Below are 15,150 nucleotides of genomic sequence, written 5' to 3' on the forward strand. Positions count from 1 at the left end.
AACCACAATTCTCTTCTCTATTTCTATGAGCTCATCTTTTTTTACATTCTACATGTAAGTGGAATCATAAAGTAATTCTCTTTCTCTGACATTTCATGGAGGATCACATTTGATTTGTAATGTTGAGCATCTTTTCCTGTACCTGTTGATCATCGGTATGTCTTCTTTGGGAAAATAAAGTCTATTCAGTTCCCCTGCCCATTTTTAAAATCTAATCGATTATCTGTGTTTCTTTTCCTACTGAATTATATGAGTTCTTTATATATTTTGCATATTAATCCCTTATCAGATATATGATTTACAAATATTTTCTCCCATTCCATAGGTTGCCTTTTTATTGTGTTGGCTGTTCTTTTTTTGTGAAGGTTTTTAGTTGGAAATAGTCCCACTTATTAATTTTTGCTTTTGTTGCTTGTGCTTTTGGTGTCATATCCAAAAAATCATTGCAAAAATGAGTTTCCCTATGTTTTCTAGTTTTACAGTTTCAGGTCTCATGCTTCAGTCTTTAATCCATTTCAAGTTAATTTTTTTGTATCATATAATGTAAGGGTCCAAACTCATTCTGTGTGTGGCTATTCAGTTTTCCCAACACCATTTATTGAAGCGACTATCTTTCCCCCCATTGAATATTCTTGGCTCACTTGTCATTCATTAGTTGGCCATATATGTGAGAATTTATTTCTGGACTCTTGATTATTTTTCACTGATTTATGTGTCTCTCTTTATTCCAGTGCCATACTGTTTATTTCTTTTTTGCAATACCATTTTAATCATTATATCTTGGAGTATAGTTTAAAATCAGGAAATGTGATACCTCTAGTTTTGTTCTTCTTTCTTAGGATTGCTTTGGCTATTCAGGGTCTTTTGTGGTTCCATATGAATGGCCATCTTTTCCATTAGCATTTACCAAATAGTTCATTGCCGGGGGCCAGCCCTGGTGGATCCAGGGACTTCGAAGGGTGGACGGCGTTGGCGTGAGAAAAATTTATTTGTTTATTAATATAAGATTAGATTAGGAAGAAATAGTGTAGTAGGAAGATTAAGTGAAGGAAGAGGGCTGAATAGCTTGGTTTACGTGGAAGACCAATAAAATTCCAGACAAGGAATTTGCACCATCTACATTGGGCCACCGGCGCCCGCTTGAATATCTAAGGGTGCCTCGCCTTAGGCTCCCTTTCACGCGGGTCTTAACAGCCAGGGCAAGTAAGTAGACTTGGCGGGCCTCCGCGCCCCAGGTGGAAATTCAGCCTGAAATTAAAGTAAAGAGCGGAGGAAGGGAAAGGGAGAGAAGAAGAGAGAGAGACACGGGGGGAGCCAGATTCCCAAGAAACCAGGCCGAGAGACTAGTCCGAGAAACTGGTCCAATCCTTTATTGTTCAGAAGGCCTTTTATACTTTTGATAAAACATGGAGATCAACGGGTAACACAAAATTATGTAGCGTTCACAACCCAGACTCTTTCTGTATGTCATTTTGTATACAAAAGGTCTCAGGTGATTTACATTATCTTCTGGCCAAGAGGCTTGTTAACTTTTTGTCTCTCTTCCTTAATGAATGTTAATTTTGTTTCCCCTGAAGTGTTTTTCTTTAATCTACATCTCCTTAAAGCGCTAAAGTTACATCTCTATAGAACAAAGGTGCAGTGGGTTATAACAAAGAAGGTACTTAACTCAAAGATCTAATGTTGCTAATACTAGGTCTACTACTTGTTTTTCTATATACCAACTGTATCTAAAAATAAAGGATATGAAAATTTAGCAGCAAGCATTGACTCAACAAATGAAACTTTTAATCAGTCCTATTCTAAAGATTTTGACTCTTCGGAAGCCCCTACATTCCTAGGATGTTTTAAGCTTCCTGTGCCTCCTGCGGTCAGGAGGCCTCAAACAATCACATGCGCAGCTGTACGAGTCCTGCAGCCAGGCTAGAAAGCCATCAGAGGGGTTTTTGGATTGAAACACTCTTTCAAATGCAGAAGACTAAAGCCCTGAATTGACTTTTTCCAGAGAATGTCAGAAGAGTGGAAAAGCAGAGCACAAAACCCGGCAGATTTTTGTTGGGGTACATGCTTAGGAATTTCCAGAGAGGCCCCTGAAGTCTGAGCACACCTTGCGTATGTCAGCTTCCTTCCTCATGACCTTGTCACTGGCAGGATTCCTCACACTGGCTCCCGGCAGTTCATTCTTTCTGCTACTGTTTTGGGATGCTCCCTTTATCATATATTAAATTTCCATTTATATCTGTATCTGTTTCTGGACTCTGTTCTGATTGATATAATCATCTATACCTGCAACTCTGTGTGACTCCATGGACTGTAGCCTGCCAGGTTCCTCTGTCCATGGGATTCTCCAGGCAAGAATACTGGAATGGGTTGCCATTTCCTTCTCCAGGGGATCTTCCCAACCCAGGGATGGAATCTGGGTCTCCAGCATTGCAGGCTGACTCTTGACTGGAGTGGGTTGCTTTTCCCTTCTCCAGGGGATCTTCCCAACCCAGGGATGGAACCCAGATCTCCTGCATCACAGGCAGATTCTTTACCATTGCAGCCACCAGGGACCATACATGCATTAAGACCATGCTTATAATTACAATAGCTTTAAAATACCTTTTATCACTTTGAAGAGAAGAAACTTTGATTCTCAGTTGCATTAAGCTAGTGTCTGAGCATAGCTTACTGGATTTGTGGGCAACCACTTTGCAGAGTAGACAAACATCTATTGATTGGATAGACAGATAGATATATGGAAGAGGCTTTCAGAAACAATTCTCTTAATAAGTTGAAATATATTTTACTTTTATTTATTTTTCATTCAGAAATAATTTCAAACTTACAGAAATACTGCAAGAATAATAGAGAACTCCCATATACACTTTATCTAGATTCACTCATTTTTAAGATTTTGCTGTTTTCTTTATCATTCTTTCTTTCTTCTATATACATATTTTATAACTTACTTTCAACATGAGAATAGACTGTAGACATCATATCCCTTTATCTTTTAATACTCCATTGTGTATTTCCTATGAATGAATATATTCTCTTACATAATCAAAGTGGAGTTATGAAATTCAGAAAATGTAGCATTGATATATTATCTAATACATAATATAATACATTTATCTAATTGACAGCCAATATTCCAGTTGTATCAATTAATGCTGTTCTTTGTAGCATTTCCTCTTCCCGGTTCAGGCTGTAGTCCTGGATCTAGTTGTCCTGATTTTTGAAATGTGCTTCCTTGAATTTGGAACATTAGCAGATAATAATTTTAATCACCAGATCAAAGATTTTCTTGTTTTTTTTTTTCCCTCTGTATAGATATTATTTTTCTCTTTGCAACTAATATGCAGTGTGTAGGGAGATACACTGAGACCATTCAAATGCCCTCCTCCTCATTAACCTGCCACCCACCATATAGCACCTAAATGCATCATTACCATGGTCTACAACTCTCCTCACTTTCAGACTGAAACCTAGCTGATCAAGCATTACAGTTTGCTTTTTTGGAAGGTATAATGTTATCTCTTCTTGAGAATAAGATATGGAGCATAACTTATAATCATTTATAATCATATCATGACAAAAAATAATAAATCCAGATACTGCTAAAATCTACTCTCCATTTCTTTTGCAGGCATCAATGGCTATGTTTTTGATAGCTTGCAGCTGTCGGTTTGTTTGCATGAGGTGGCGTACTGGTACATTCTAAGTGTTGGAGCCCAAATTGACTTCCTCTCTGTCTTCTTCTCTGGATATACCTTCAAACACAAAATGGTCTATGAAGACACACTCACCCTATTCCCCTTCTCGGGAGAAACTGTCTTCATGTCAATGGAAAATCCAGGTTAGTTATTTATATTATTCTTTTACTAACAGCAGTGTTTGCTTCACTGGCCATTCACATGGTTTTTTGCCCACTAGCTCACATCTGCCCACTAGCTCATCACATGCTAAATGGTTCAGGTGATTTTGGTAATTGCAAGGCATTTTAATGACAGAACCATATCAAATGAGCTTCGCAGGTGGCTCAGTGGGGACAGAATCTGCCCACAGTGCAGGAGATGCAAGAGATGCAGGTTTGATCCCAGGGTTGGGAAGATTCCCCTGGAGGAAGGCATGGCAACCCACTCCAGTATCCTTGCCTGGAGAATCCCATGGACAGAGGAGCCTGGCAGACTACAGTCTATAGGGTTGCAAAGAGCTGGCCATGACTGAACATGCACATATGCACCACAGCAAATGTTTAAGTTAAAAGTCTTTGCTTTAAAAAGTGCCTTTACTTGCTGTGGGCCAACGTTTTAAGTGTGTTTATTAGACTGTAGTGGTGAATATACATTTATACCTGCAGTTAACACACAGGGTCTGGCTAAATGTTTCTGTGTGCCTTGGAACGTTGGTTTTGTTGGGAAGTGCATAATAATCTCCTCTTGCATGCACACATAGCATCAAACCACTGTGACGCCTTCAGGACAAATGTGGCTGTCAACTTCTCATCATCTGCCTCCCTCCAGAATGACTCAAAAGCAAAGCTTTTGAGCACACCCAGTCTGGTGATCTGGAGAAGGCGATGGCACCCTACTCCAGTACTCTTGCCTGGAAAACCCCATGGATGGAGGAGCCTGGTGGCTGCAGTCCATGGGGTCGCGAAGAGTCAGACACAACTGAGCGACTTCACTTTCACTTTTCACTTTCATGCACTGGAGAAGGAAATGGCAACCCACTCCAGTGTTCTTGCCTGGAGAATCCCAGGGACGGGGGAGCCTGGTGGGCTGCCGTCTATGGGGTCACATAGAGTCGGACAAGACTGAAGTGACTTAGCAGCAGCAGCAGCAGCAGCAGCAGCAGTCTGGTGATCAGGAGGAACACTGACCCTGTCTAAACCTAACAGATTGTAGTTATTCTCTTACACTTATGACTTTTCTGGAGATAAATTCTCATGGGGAAATTTCTAGGGAATCAAAACCAATCTTACCATATAAAACCATAGATTCACCTTCATACCCAGAAACTCATCTTATACTTCAGTAATGTATTTTTGTGGGAAGTGAGTGAAGAAGACCCTGACAGAACTCCAATAACACCTCTGAAAGTATCTTGTTTCTTCATGTTTATATCTTCATTATCTGCTTTACAGCTAAGTTGTAAGGTCTCAGAGACCTTGTCATCTTCTTTGTCATTGAATCCCCAATGTTTATAGTGCCTGGCCTATAGTAGATGCTTAATAAACATTTTTTCAATGAATGAATAAATTTAAAATGTGCAAAAATGTTATAAAACAGTATACATAATATGATTGTAATTGTCTAAACCAAAGAAAGAGTGTGTGTGTGTGTGTGTGTGTGTAGGCAGAGAATGCTATTTAAAATATCAATATTTTCAGAAGCTTGTAAACTACTTTGGTGATCAGTTAAATTCTAAAGACAAATTAAAACTCTGCTTTATGTGTCTTGAGGGGAAATTTTCTATCTCAATTATAAAGCTCAAGCTAAATAAAGCCCCTGTTCTATGTTACTGATTTCTTATTTTAACTTCACTGTGGTCATGTAACAGACTCTGTATGATTACAGTTCTTTTAAATGTGGTGAGACTTGCCATGCACCCAGCATATGGTTTACTTTTGGCTAACGGCCCATTTGCACCTTTGACACTGGCACCACCACAGCAGGTGTGTTCAGGCTCCAAACACAGGCACAGTGAATTCCATTGTCACACTAGGCACCCACACTCCAAACAGTGGAATTATCACAAATGCATGCATGTCTCTGCCCCAGAAACCAGCACTATTACCCAGGCCTGTGTGCTCACATGCCAGACCCAGCACCAAGAATCCCCTCAGCCAGGGCCTCAGTCTGTGGGTGTAAAGAAAAACAAAAGAACCCCAGAAACCTTCACCACCTAGGAGATCAACAACCCTCATCACCATCATGGACACTCACAGCTTTGACAACCAAGGACCCTCCATAAGCTTTGCTGACACTGACCTCAGCTGACCAAGCTGCATGTGGTCTATGCTGTTGTACCCTCATTGGAACTGGAGCTGCTGAATCACACATTGATAAAGAAAGAAAGAACCCAGAAATCCTGGAGCTAAAGAATACAGTGAATGAAAAAAATGCAACAGAGAGCTTTAAAAACATACTTGATTAAGCTGAAGAAAGAATCTGCAAACTCCAAGATGAATCTTTTGACATTATTGAGTCAAGAGGAGAAAAAAAGGAATGAAGAAAGCCTGCAGGACTTATGGAATACCATTACGTTTTTCCAAAAGAGACAAAGAAGTGATGAACAGGTATATGAATATGTTCTCAACATCACTAATCATCAGGCAATGCAAATCAAAACCACAGTAAAATATCAGTTCATACTTGTCAAAATGACTGTTATCAAAAAGTCAGAGGATGATAAGGATGTTGGCAAGGATGTAGAGAAAGCATCCTCGTGCACTGTTGGTGGGAATGTACATTGGTGTAGCCGTTATGAAGAACTGTGTGGAGATTCCTCCAAAAGTTAAAAAGAGAACTACCATCTGATCCAGCGATCACACTTCTGGGTATATGTACAAAGGGAAATGAAATCAGGATCCTGAAGAGATACCTGCACTCCCATGTTTATCACTGCACTCTTCATAATAACCAAGACATGGAAAGAACCTAAGTGTCCATTTATGAATAAATGGCAGAGTAGAAAGACCCTGAGCTCACCTCTTCTCACAGGCACACCACAATCACAACTATTTTCAGAACGGCCATCAATGGAAAAGACTTACACTTACCAGAGCAGATCTCCTACAACTAAAGCTATAAAGAAGGAACCACAATAAGATGGTAGGACAGACATCATGATATTGTCCAGTCTTATATCCCTGGGTGGGCATTTCACAAATAGGAGAATTACAGGTGCAGAGGCTCTCTCAAAAGAAGTAGGACGTCTAGCCCCACATCAGACTCCCCAGTCCAGGGATCCTGGACCAGAAAGACAAGCCCCCAGAGCATTTGGCTTTGAAGGCCAGTAATGCATACAATTGAGAGTCCCATAGAGCTGGGGGAAATAGCAACTTCACTCTCACATGGTCCAGGGCAAAAGCAGGAATAGGAAGCTGGGTCAGACTCACCTACTGATTTTGGAGAGTCTCCTGGAGAAGCAGGGGGCAACTGCAGCTCCTCCTGGGGACATAGAAACTGGTGGTAGCCATTCTGGGGAGCTCTTTCTACCACATGGACACTGGTGCTTGCAAATGCCATTGAGGAATCCTCTGTCTGGCTTATCAGCAAGAAAATGCAGTCCCTAGAACTGGCTCAACATCTATAGGTGCCAGTTCTAGGACACATGATGGCAAGCAAATAACTGGGCATGAACACAGCCCACCTACCAATAGACAGGTTGCCTTTAGAACCCCCTGAGACCACAGCAACCCCTGGACATGGCCCTGCCCACCAGAGGGCACAGGGTCTGTCCCTGCACACCATTGTGGAGGTACCAGATCCAAGACTTCCAGCCAGAGAACCTGGGACCAAGCTCTACCCACCAGTGGGCAGGCACCAGCCCTAGAATCCCCTGGACCCTGGTCCTGCCCTTTGGTGAGCCTGCTCTAGCCTCAGAACCAGCTTCACCCACCAATGGATGTCATTCTTTGTCACTATTTGCCGTCATTATCTGCATATGACATGATGCTGTACATAGAAAATCCTAAAGAGAGCACCAAAAAACTACTAGAGCTCATCAGGGAATTTGGTACAGTTACAGGATATAACACCACTAGGGCTTCCCTTGTGGCTCATCTGGTAAAGAATCTGCCTGCAATGCAAGAGACCTGGGTTCGATCCCTGGGTTGGGAAGATCCCCTGGAGAACAGAAAAGCAACCCACTCCAATATTCTGGCCTGGAGAATTCCATGGACTATATATAGTCCGTGGGGTCAAAAAGAGTCAGACACAACTGAGCGACTTCACTTTCACTTTTCACAGGATATAAAATTAATGTACAGAAAATCTGTTGCATTGCTATACACTAGCAATAAACTATCAGAAAGAGAAATTAAGGAAACAGTCCCATTTACAATTGCATCATAAAAAAATAAGATATCTAGGAATAAACCTACCTAAGGAGGCAAAGGGGTCCCAGGTGGCTCAGTGATAAAGAACCCCCCTGCCAATGCAGGAGATACAGAGACATAGGTTCAATCCCTGGGATGGGAAGATCCCCTAGAGAAGGGAATGGTAACCCACTCCAGTATTCTTGCCTGGAAAATCCCATGGACAAAGGAGGCTGGCAGGCTACAGTCATGGGGCCACAAAGAGTTAGATGAAAGATCTGTACTCACAAAACTATAAGACACTGATGATAGAAATCAAAATTAGGAAGATAGATCATGTACTTGGATGGGAAGAATCAGTACTGTAAAAACTACTGTTACCCAAGGAAATCTACAGATTCAATGCAATCTCTTTCATATTACCAATGCCATTTTTCACAGAACAAATGACACTGATTAGCCAAAATAATCTTGAGAAAGAAAAACAGAATTAGATGAATCATCCTCCCTGACTTCAGACTACAAAGCAACAGTTATCAAAACAGTATGGTACTAGTACAAAAAAAGAGACATAGATCAATGGAATAGGGTAGACAGCCCAAAAGTAAACTCACACACTATGGTCAATCTATCACAAAGGAAGCAAGAATATACAATGGATAAAAGACAGTCTCCAGATACTGAAGAAAAACTGGACAGATGCATGTAAGAGAATGATATTAGAAATTCTCTAACATAAGAGAATTTGTATATTATACAAAATAAGCTCAAAATAAAGACCTAAACTGAATACTATAAAACTCCTAGAAAAAGACATAGGTGAAACACTCTGACATAAACTGTGGCAATATTTTTTGGTTCTATCTCTTGAAGCAAAGGAGATAAAAGCAAAGATATATAAAAGGGACCTCATTAAACTTAAAGATTTGCACAGCAAAAGAAACCATTGACAAAACAAAAACAGAAAAACAACCTATTGAATGGGAGAATATATATGACCAATGGGTTAATATCCAAACTATATAAACAGCTCACACAGCTCAACATCAAAAAAATTCAATCAAAAATAGACAGAAGGCCCAACTAGATGTTTTTACAGAAAAGACATAGTAATGGCCAACAAGCACATGAAAAGATGTTCAGTTCAGTTCAGTCTCTCAGTCATGTCCGACTCTTTGTGACCCCATGCCAGGCCTCCCTGTCCATCACCAACTCCCGGAGTTCACTCAGATTCACATCCATCGAGTCAGTGATGCCATCCAGCCATCTCATCCTCTGTCGTTCCCTTCTCCTCCTGCCCCCAATCCCTCCCAGCATCAAAGTCTTTTCCAATGAAAAGATGTTCAGCATAGTTAATTATTAGAGAAATGCAAATCAAAACTACAATGAGGTATGACCTCATACCAGTCAGAAGGTATCATCAAAAAATCCACTAACAGGGCTACCCTGGTGGTCCAATGATTAAGAATCTGCCTACCAATGCAGGGGACACGGGTTTGATCCCTATTTGAGGAAGATCACACATGCTGTAGGACAGCTAAGCCTATGTACCAGAACGACTGAGCCCATGCTCTAAAGCCCGTGCTCCCTAAGAATAGAAACTGCTGCAATAAGAAGCCCACACAGCACAACTAGAAAATAGCCCCTGTTCCCCACAACTAGAGAAAACCCACGTATAGCAATGAAGATCCAGCGCAGCTATAAATAAATAAATCTTTTTTTATTTTTAATCCACAAACAATAAATGCTGGTGAGGGTGTGGAGAGAAGGACACCCTCCTACACTGTTGCTGGGAATGTAAATTGATGCAGCCGCTATGAAAAACAGTATGGAGGTTTCTCAAAAACATACAAATAGAACTACTATATGACCCAGAAACTCCACTCCTGGGTATTTATCCAAAAAAATGAAAACTCTAAGCTATGCATCCCAAAGTTCATAGCAGCACTATTTACAATTGCCAAGCTAGGTATTCATCAATAGATGAATGAATAAAGATGTATACACACACACAGGCTTCCCTGGTATACCACTCAGCTGGTAAAAAATCTGCCTGCAATGCAGGAGACCCTGGTTCGATTCCTGGGTTGGGAAGATCCCCTGGAGAAGGGGTAGGCTACCCACTCCAGTATTCTTGGGCTTCCCTGGTACCTCAGATGGTAAAGAATCTGCCTGCAATGTGGGAGACCTGGGTTCAATCCCTGGGTTCAGAAGATCCCCTGGAGGAAGTGACGGCAACCCACTCCAGTATTTTTGCCTGGAGAATCCTCATGGACAGAGGAGCCTGGCAGGCTATAGTCCAAGCTGCTGGAAAGAGTTGGGCATGACTGAACAACTAAGCACAGCACAGCCCAGCACAGTATACACACACAGTGGACTACTACTCAGCCATAAGAAAGAATAAAATACTGCCATTTGCAGCAACATGGATGGGCTTAGAAGACATTAGGCTCAGTGAAATAAGTTAGAGAAAGACAAATACTGTATGATATCACTTAAAGGTGGAATCTAAAAACTACAACAAACTAGTGAATATAACAGAAAAGAAATAGACTCCCAGATGTAAGGAAGAAACTAGTGCTTACCAGTGGAAAGAAGTGAGCAGGGGCAATATAGGGGCAGAAGAATAAGAAATACAAACTAGTAGAATAAATAAGCTACAAGGATATATAGAACCACACAGGGAATATAGCCAATATTTTGTAATAACAATAAATGGAGTATAATCTTTAAAATTTGTGAGTCGCTAAGTTGTACGCCTGAAATTTGTATGGTACATCCACCATAACTCAATTAAAAAAAAACAAGAAAAATTTGTAATTAAAAATTTTAATTAAACAAACTGAAAACGAAAAAAGCGATATATGTATCATCATATATATATATGATGAACTATTATTCATCCATTAAAAAAGAAGGAAAAACTAGCATTTGTGACAATATGGGGGAACCTGAGGGCATTATGCTAAGTGAATAAGCCAGATAAGGACAAATGTTATGTGGAATCACTAATATGCAAAATCTCTTTTTTTAAAGAAAAGAAAAATTTGAACTCCGAAACACATAGTAGAATGACGGTTATATCATGTTTTGTAATCTGCTTTGGGCTTCCCTCATAGCTCAGGTGGTAAAGAATCCACCTGCAATGCAGGAGACCCCAATTCAATTCCTGGGTTGAGAAGATCCCCTGGAGAAGAGATAGGCTACCCACTCCAGTATTCTTGGGCTTCCCTGGTGGCTCAGATGGTAAAGAATCCGCCTGCAATGCAGGAGACCCCAGTTCGATTCGTGGGTTGGGAAGATCCCCTGGAGAAGGGAAAGGCTACCCACTCCAGTATTCTGGCCTGGAGAATTCCCTGGGGGTCACAAAGAGTCAGACACGACTGAGCAACTTTCACTTCACTTTTGCTCACTTAATGATGTATTTGATATTTTTCTATGTTAATAAACATAGATGAACATCATCATTTTAAAAGACTGGTTAGTATTCCATGCTAGGGATACTGCAGTACCCTTGGATTGTTAAAGATATTTTGCCTATTGAAGCCTGAGGTGTGCTTCTCACCCACTTGTGATCAGCTGGGCTGTGTCTCTCTGGGTTACTCTGATGGGGACTAGCTCCGGGATTGAAGATCAGCCTAAAAATTTAATAAGTTCTCTGAAATCCCTGGGTATATCACTGAGGTTATAGACAGGTCTGTATATTTGTGTACTGACCATTTTCAAACTTGACCAGGCATGTTATGCTTGTGTCACAAGCCAGACTAGGAGATTGGCAGCTGTGTCTCCAAGGGAATTATAATTTAATTTTCTTTGCATCTCTGGTTATATCTCCTTTCTTATTTCAAATTATATATATATATATATTAGATAGAATTTATTTTTATTTGGTTATTTAATTGAGGTTTTTTTGAACTCATTTAAGCTCTTGGATTGAAATTTATTAATTACTATAATGATCTAATTTATTTTTATTCACACATGTAATACAAAAAGATGTTATCATTACAAAATTTCAACCAGTACAGATATAATTAAAGTTCTTGACACTATTCTCAATCCCAGGTCTTTCTCAGAGTATGGTGGATGTCATTCCAAACCTGTTTATGGAGTTTCACTTCCCCTTTTCTCACCTATTACTGTCTTTGTCGGTGAGAGGAAGTATTAGATTTGTGAAGTGAAGTTGCTCAGTCGTGTCCGATTCTTTGCGACCCCATGAACGGTAGCCTACCAGGCTCCTCCCTCCATGGGATTCTCCAGGCAAGAGTACTGGAGTGGGTTGCCATTTCCTTCTCCAGGGGGTCTTCCAAACCCAGGGATCGAACCTGGGTCTCCCTCATTCCAGGCAGATGCTTTAACCTCTGAGCCACCAGGGAAGCCCAGGGAGAGGAAGTATTAGATTTAGCTAAGTTATAACAAAATGGATGTCTGAGGAGGCCTTACAAATAGCTGAGAAAAGAAAAGAAGCAAAAGGCAAAGGGGGAAAGGAAAGATATACCCATCTGAATACAGAGTTCCAAAGAATAGCAAAGAGAGATAAGAAAGCCTTCCTCAGTGATCAGTGCAAAGAAATAGAGGAAAACAATAAAATGGGAAAGACTAGAGATCTCTTCAAGAAAATTAGAGATACGAAGGGAACATTTCATGCAAAGATGGGCACAATAAGGGACAGAAATGGTATGGATCTAACAGAAGCAGAAAATATTAAGAAGAGGTAGCAAGAATACACAGAACTGTACAAAAAAGATTTTCATGACCCAGATAACCATGATGGTGTGGTCACTCACCTAGAGCCAGACATCCTGGAGAGCGAAGTCAAGTGGGCCTTAGGAAGTATCACTAAGAACAAAGCTAGTGGAGGTGATGGAATTCCAGCTGAGCTATTTCAAATCCTAAATGATGATGCTGTGAAAGTGCTGCACTCAATATACCAGCAATTTGGAACCCTCAGCAGTGGCTTCAGGACTGGGAAAGGTCAATTTTCATTCCAGTCCCAAAGAAAGGCAATGCAAAAGAATGTTCAAACTACCTCACAGTTGTATTTATCTCACACAATAGCAAAGTAATGCTCAAAACTCTCCAAGCTAGGCTTCAACAGTACGTGAACCAAGAACCTGAGAACTTCCAGATGTTCAAGCTGGATTTAGAAAAGGCAGAGGAACCAGAGATCAAATTGCCAACAGCCGTTGGATCATAGAAAAAGCAGGAGAATCCCAGAAAAACATTTACTTCTGCTTCATTGACTATGCTAAAGCCTTTTAACTGTGTGGATCACAACAAACTGGAAAATTCTTAAAGAGATGGGAATACCAGACCATCTTACCTGCCTTCTGAGAAATCTGTATGCAGGTCAAGGAGCAACAATTAGAACTGAACATGGAACAACAGACTGGTTCCAAATTGGGAAAGGAGTAAGGCTGTATATTATCACCTTGCTTATTTAACTTATATATAGAGTACATCATGTGAAATGCTAGGCTGGATGAATCACAAGCTGGAATCAAGATTGCCGGGAGAAATATCAATAACCTCAGATATGCAGATGACACAACCCTAATGGCAGAAAACAGAAAGGAACTAAAGAGCCTCTTGATGAAAATGAAAGAGAGTGAAAAAACTGACTTAAAACTCAACATTCAGAAAACTAAGATCATGGCATCTGGTCCCATCGCTTCATGGCAAATAGATGGGAAACAATGGAAACAGCGACACTTTATTTTCTTGGGCTCCAAGATCACTTCAGATGGTGACTACAGCCACAAAATTAAAAGACACTTGCTCCTGGGAAGAAGTTCAGTTCAGTCGCTCAGTCATGTCCAACTCTTTGCCATCCCATGGACTGAAGCACGCCAGGCCTCCCTGTCCATCACCAACTCCCAGAGTCCACCCAAACCCATGTCCATTGAGTCGGTGATGCCATCCAACCATCTCATCCTCTGTCGTCCCCTTCTCCTCCTGCCCTCAATCTTTCACAGCATCAGGGTCTTTTCAAATGAGTCAGCTCTTCACATCAGGTGGCCAAAGCATTGGAGTTTCAGCTTCAATATCAGTCCTTCCAATGAACACCCAGGACCGATCTCCTTTAGGATAGACTGGTTGGATCTCCTTGCAGTCCAAGTGAGTCTCAAGAGTCTTCTCCAACACTGCAGTTCCAAAGCATCAATTCTTCAGTGCTCAGCTTTCTTTATACTCCAACTCTAACATCTATACATGACCACTGGAAAAACCATAGCCTTGACTAGACAGACCTTTGTTGACAAAGTAATGTCTCTGCTTTTTAATATGCTGTCTAGGTTGGAAGAAATGCTATAACAAACCTTGACAGTATATTAAAAAGCAGAGATAATACTTTACTGATAAATGTCCATATAATCAGAGAAAGCTATGGTTTTTCCAGTAGTCATGTATGGCTGTGAGAGTTGGACCATAAAGAAAGCTGAGTGCTTTAGAATTGATGCTTTTGAACTGTGGTGTTGGAGAAAACTCTTGAGAGTCTCTTGGACAGCAAGGATATCAAACCAGTCAGCCCTTAAGGAAATCAATCCTGAATGTTCATTGGAAGGACTGATGCTGAAGCTGAATCTCCAATACTTTGGCCATCTGATGTGAAGAACTGACTCATTTGAAAAGACCCTGATGCTGGGAAAGATTGAAGGTGGGAGGAGAAGGGGATGACAGAGGATGAGATGGTTGAATGGCATCACTGACTCAATGGACATGAGTTTGAGCAAGCTTTGGGAGTGGTGATGGACAGGGAGGCCTGGTGTGCTGCGGTCCATGGTTGCAAAGAGTCTGACACAACTGAGTGACTGAACTGACTGAAGTTATAAAAGTGGAATTTTTAGTCAATAACCTGATTTAAATTATTCATTCCAACTCCAGTTCTGGTCTACTCTAGCCCAACATGGTTTTATAAAATAAAAAATACTCTTTACATATCATGAAATCGGGTTCTTATATCCCATGTCTTCATATTTTTTAAGATACTCCTTTATTTCAGTTATAAACATTCTCTAATCAATTCTTGAGAATGGCTGAATTAGAGGTAGATACTTTGAATCCTTGTATATTAGAAAATCTCTTTATTCTCATTTCCTGTTTGAGTGATTATCAGGCTG

At 40.6% G+C, this 15,150-nt stretch overlaps 1 protein-coding gene across 1 annotated transcript in view; it reads left to right on the forward strand.

Moving 5' to 3' along the window:
• F8 (coagulation factor VIII) overlaps window positions 1-15,150 on the forward strand; it is a 144,611-nt gene that overhangs the window by 69,021 nt on the left and 60,440 nt on the right. Inside the window, exon 13 of the mRNA XM_068962056.1 lies at window positions 3,635-3,844. Coding sequence (XP_068818157.1) covers window positions 3,635-3,844 — 210 coding nt within the window. The remainder of the gene's footprint in view (window positions 1-3,634; window positions 3,845-15,150) is intronic.

Source organism: Capricornis sumatraensis, chromosome X (genome assembly GCF_032405125.1).
Source record: "Capricornis sumatraensis isolate serow.1 chromosome X, serow.2, whole genome shotgun sequence".
Taxonomy (NCBI): domain Eukaryota; kingdom Metazoa; phylum Chordata; class Mammalia; order Artiodactyla; family Bovidae; genus Capricornis; species Capricornis sumatraensis.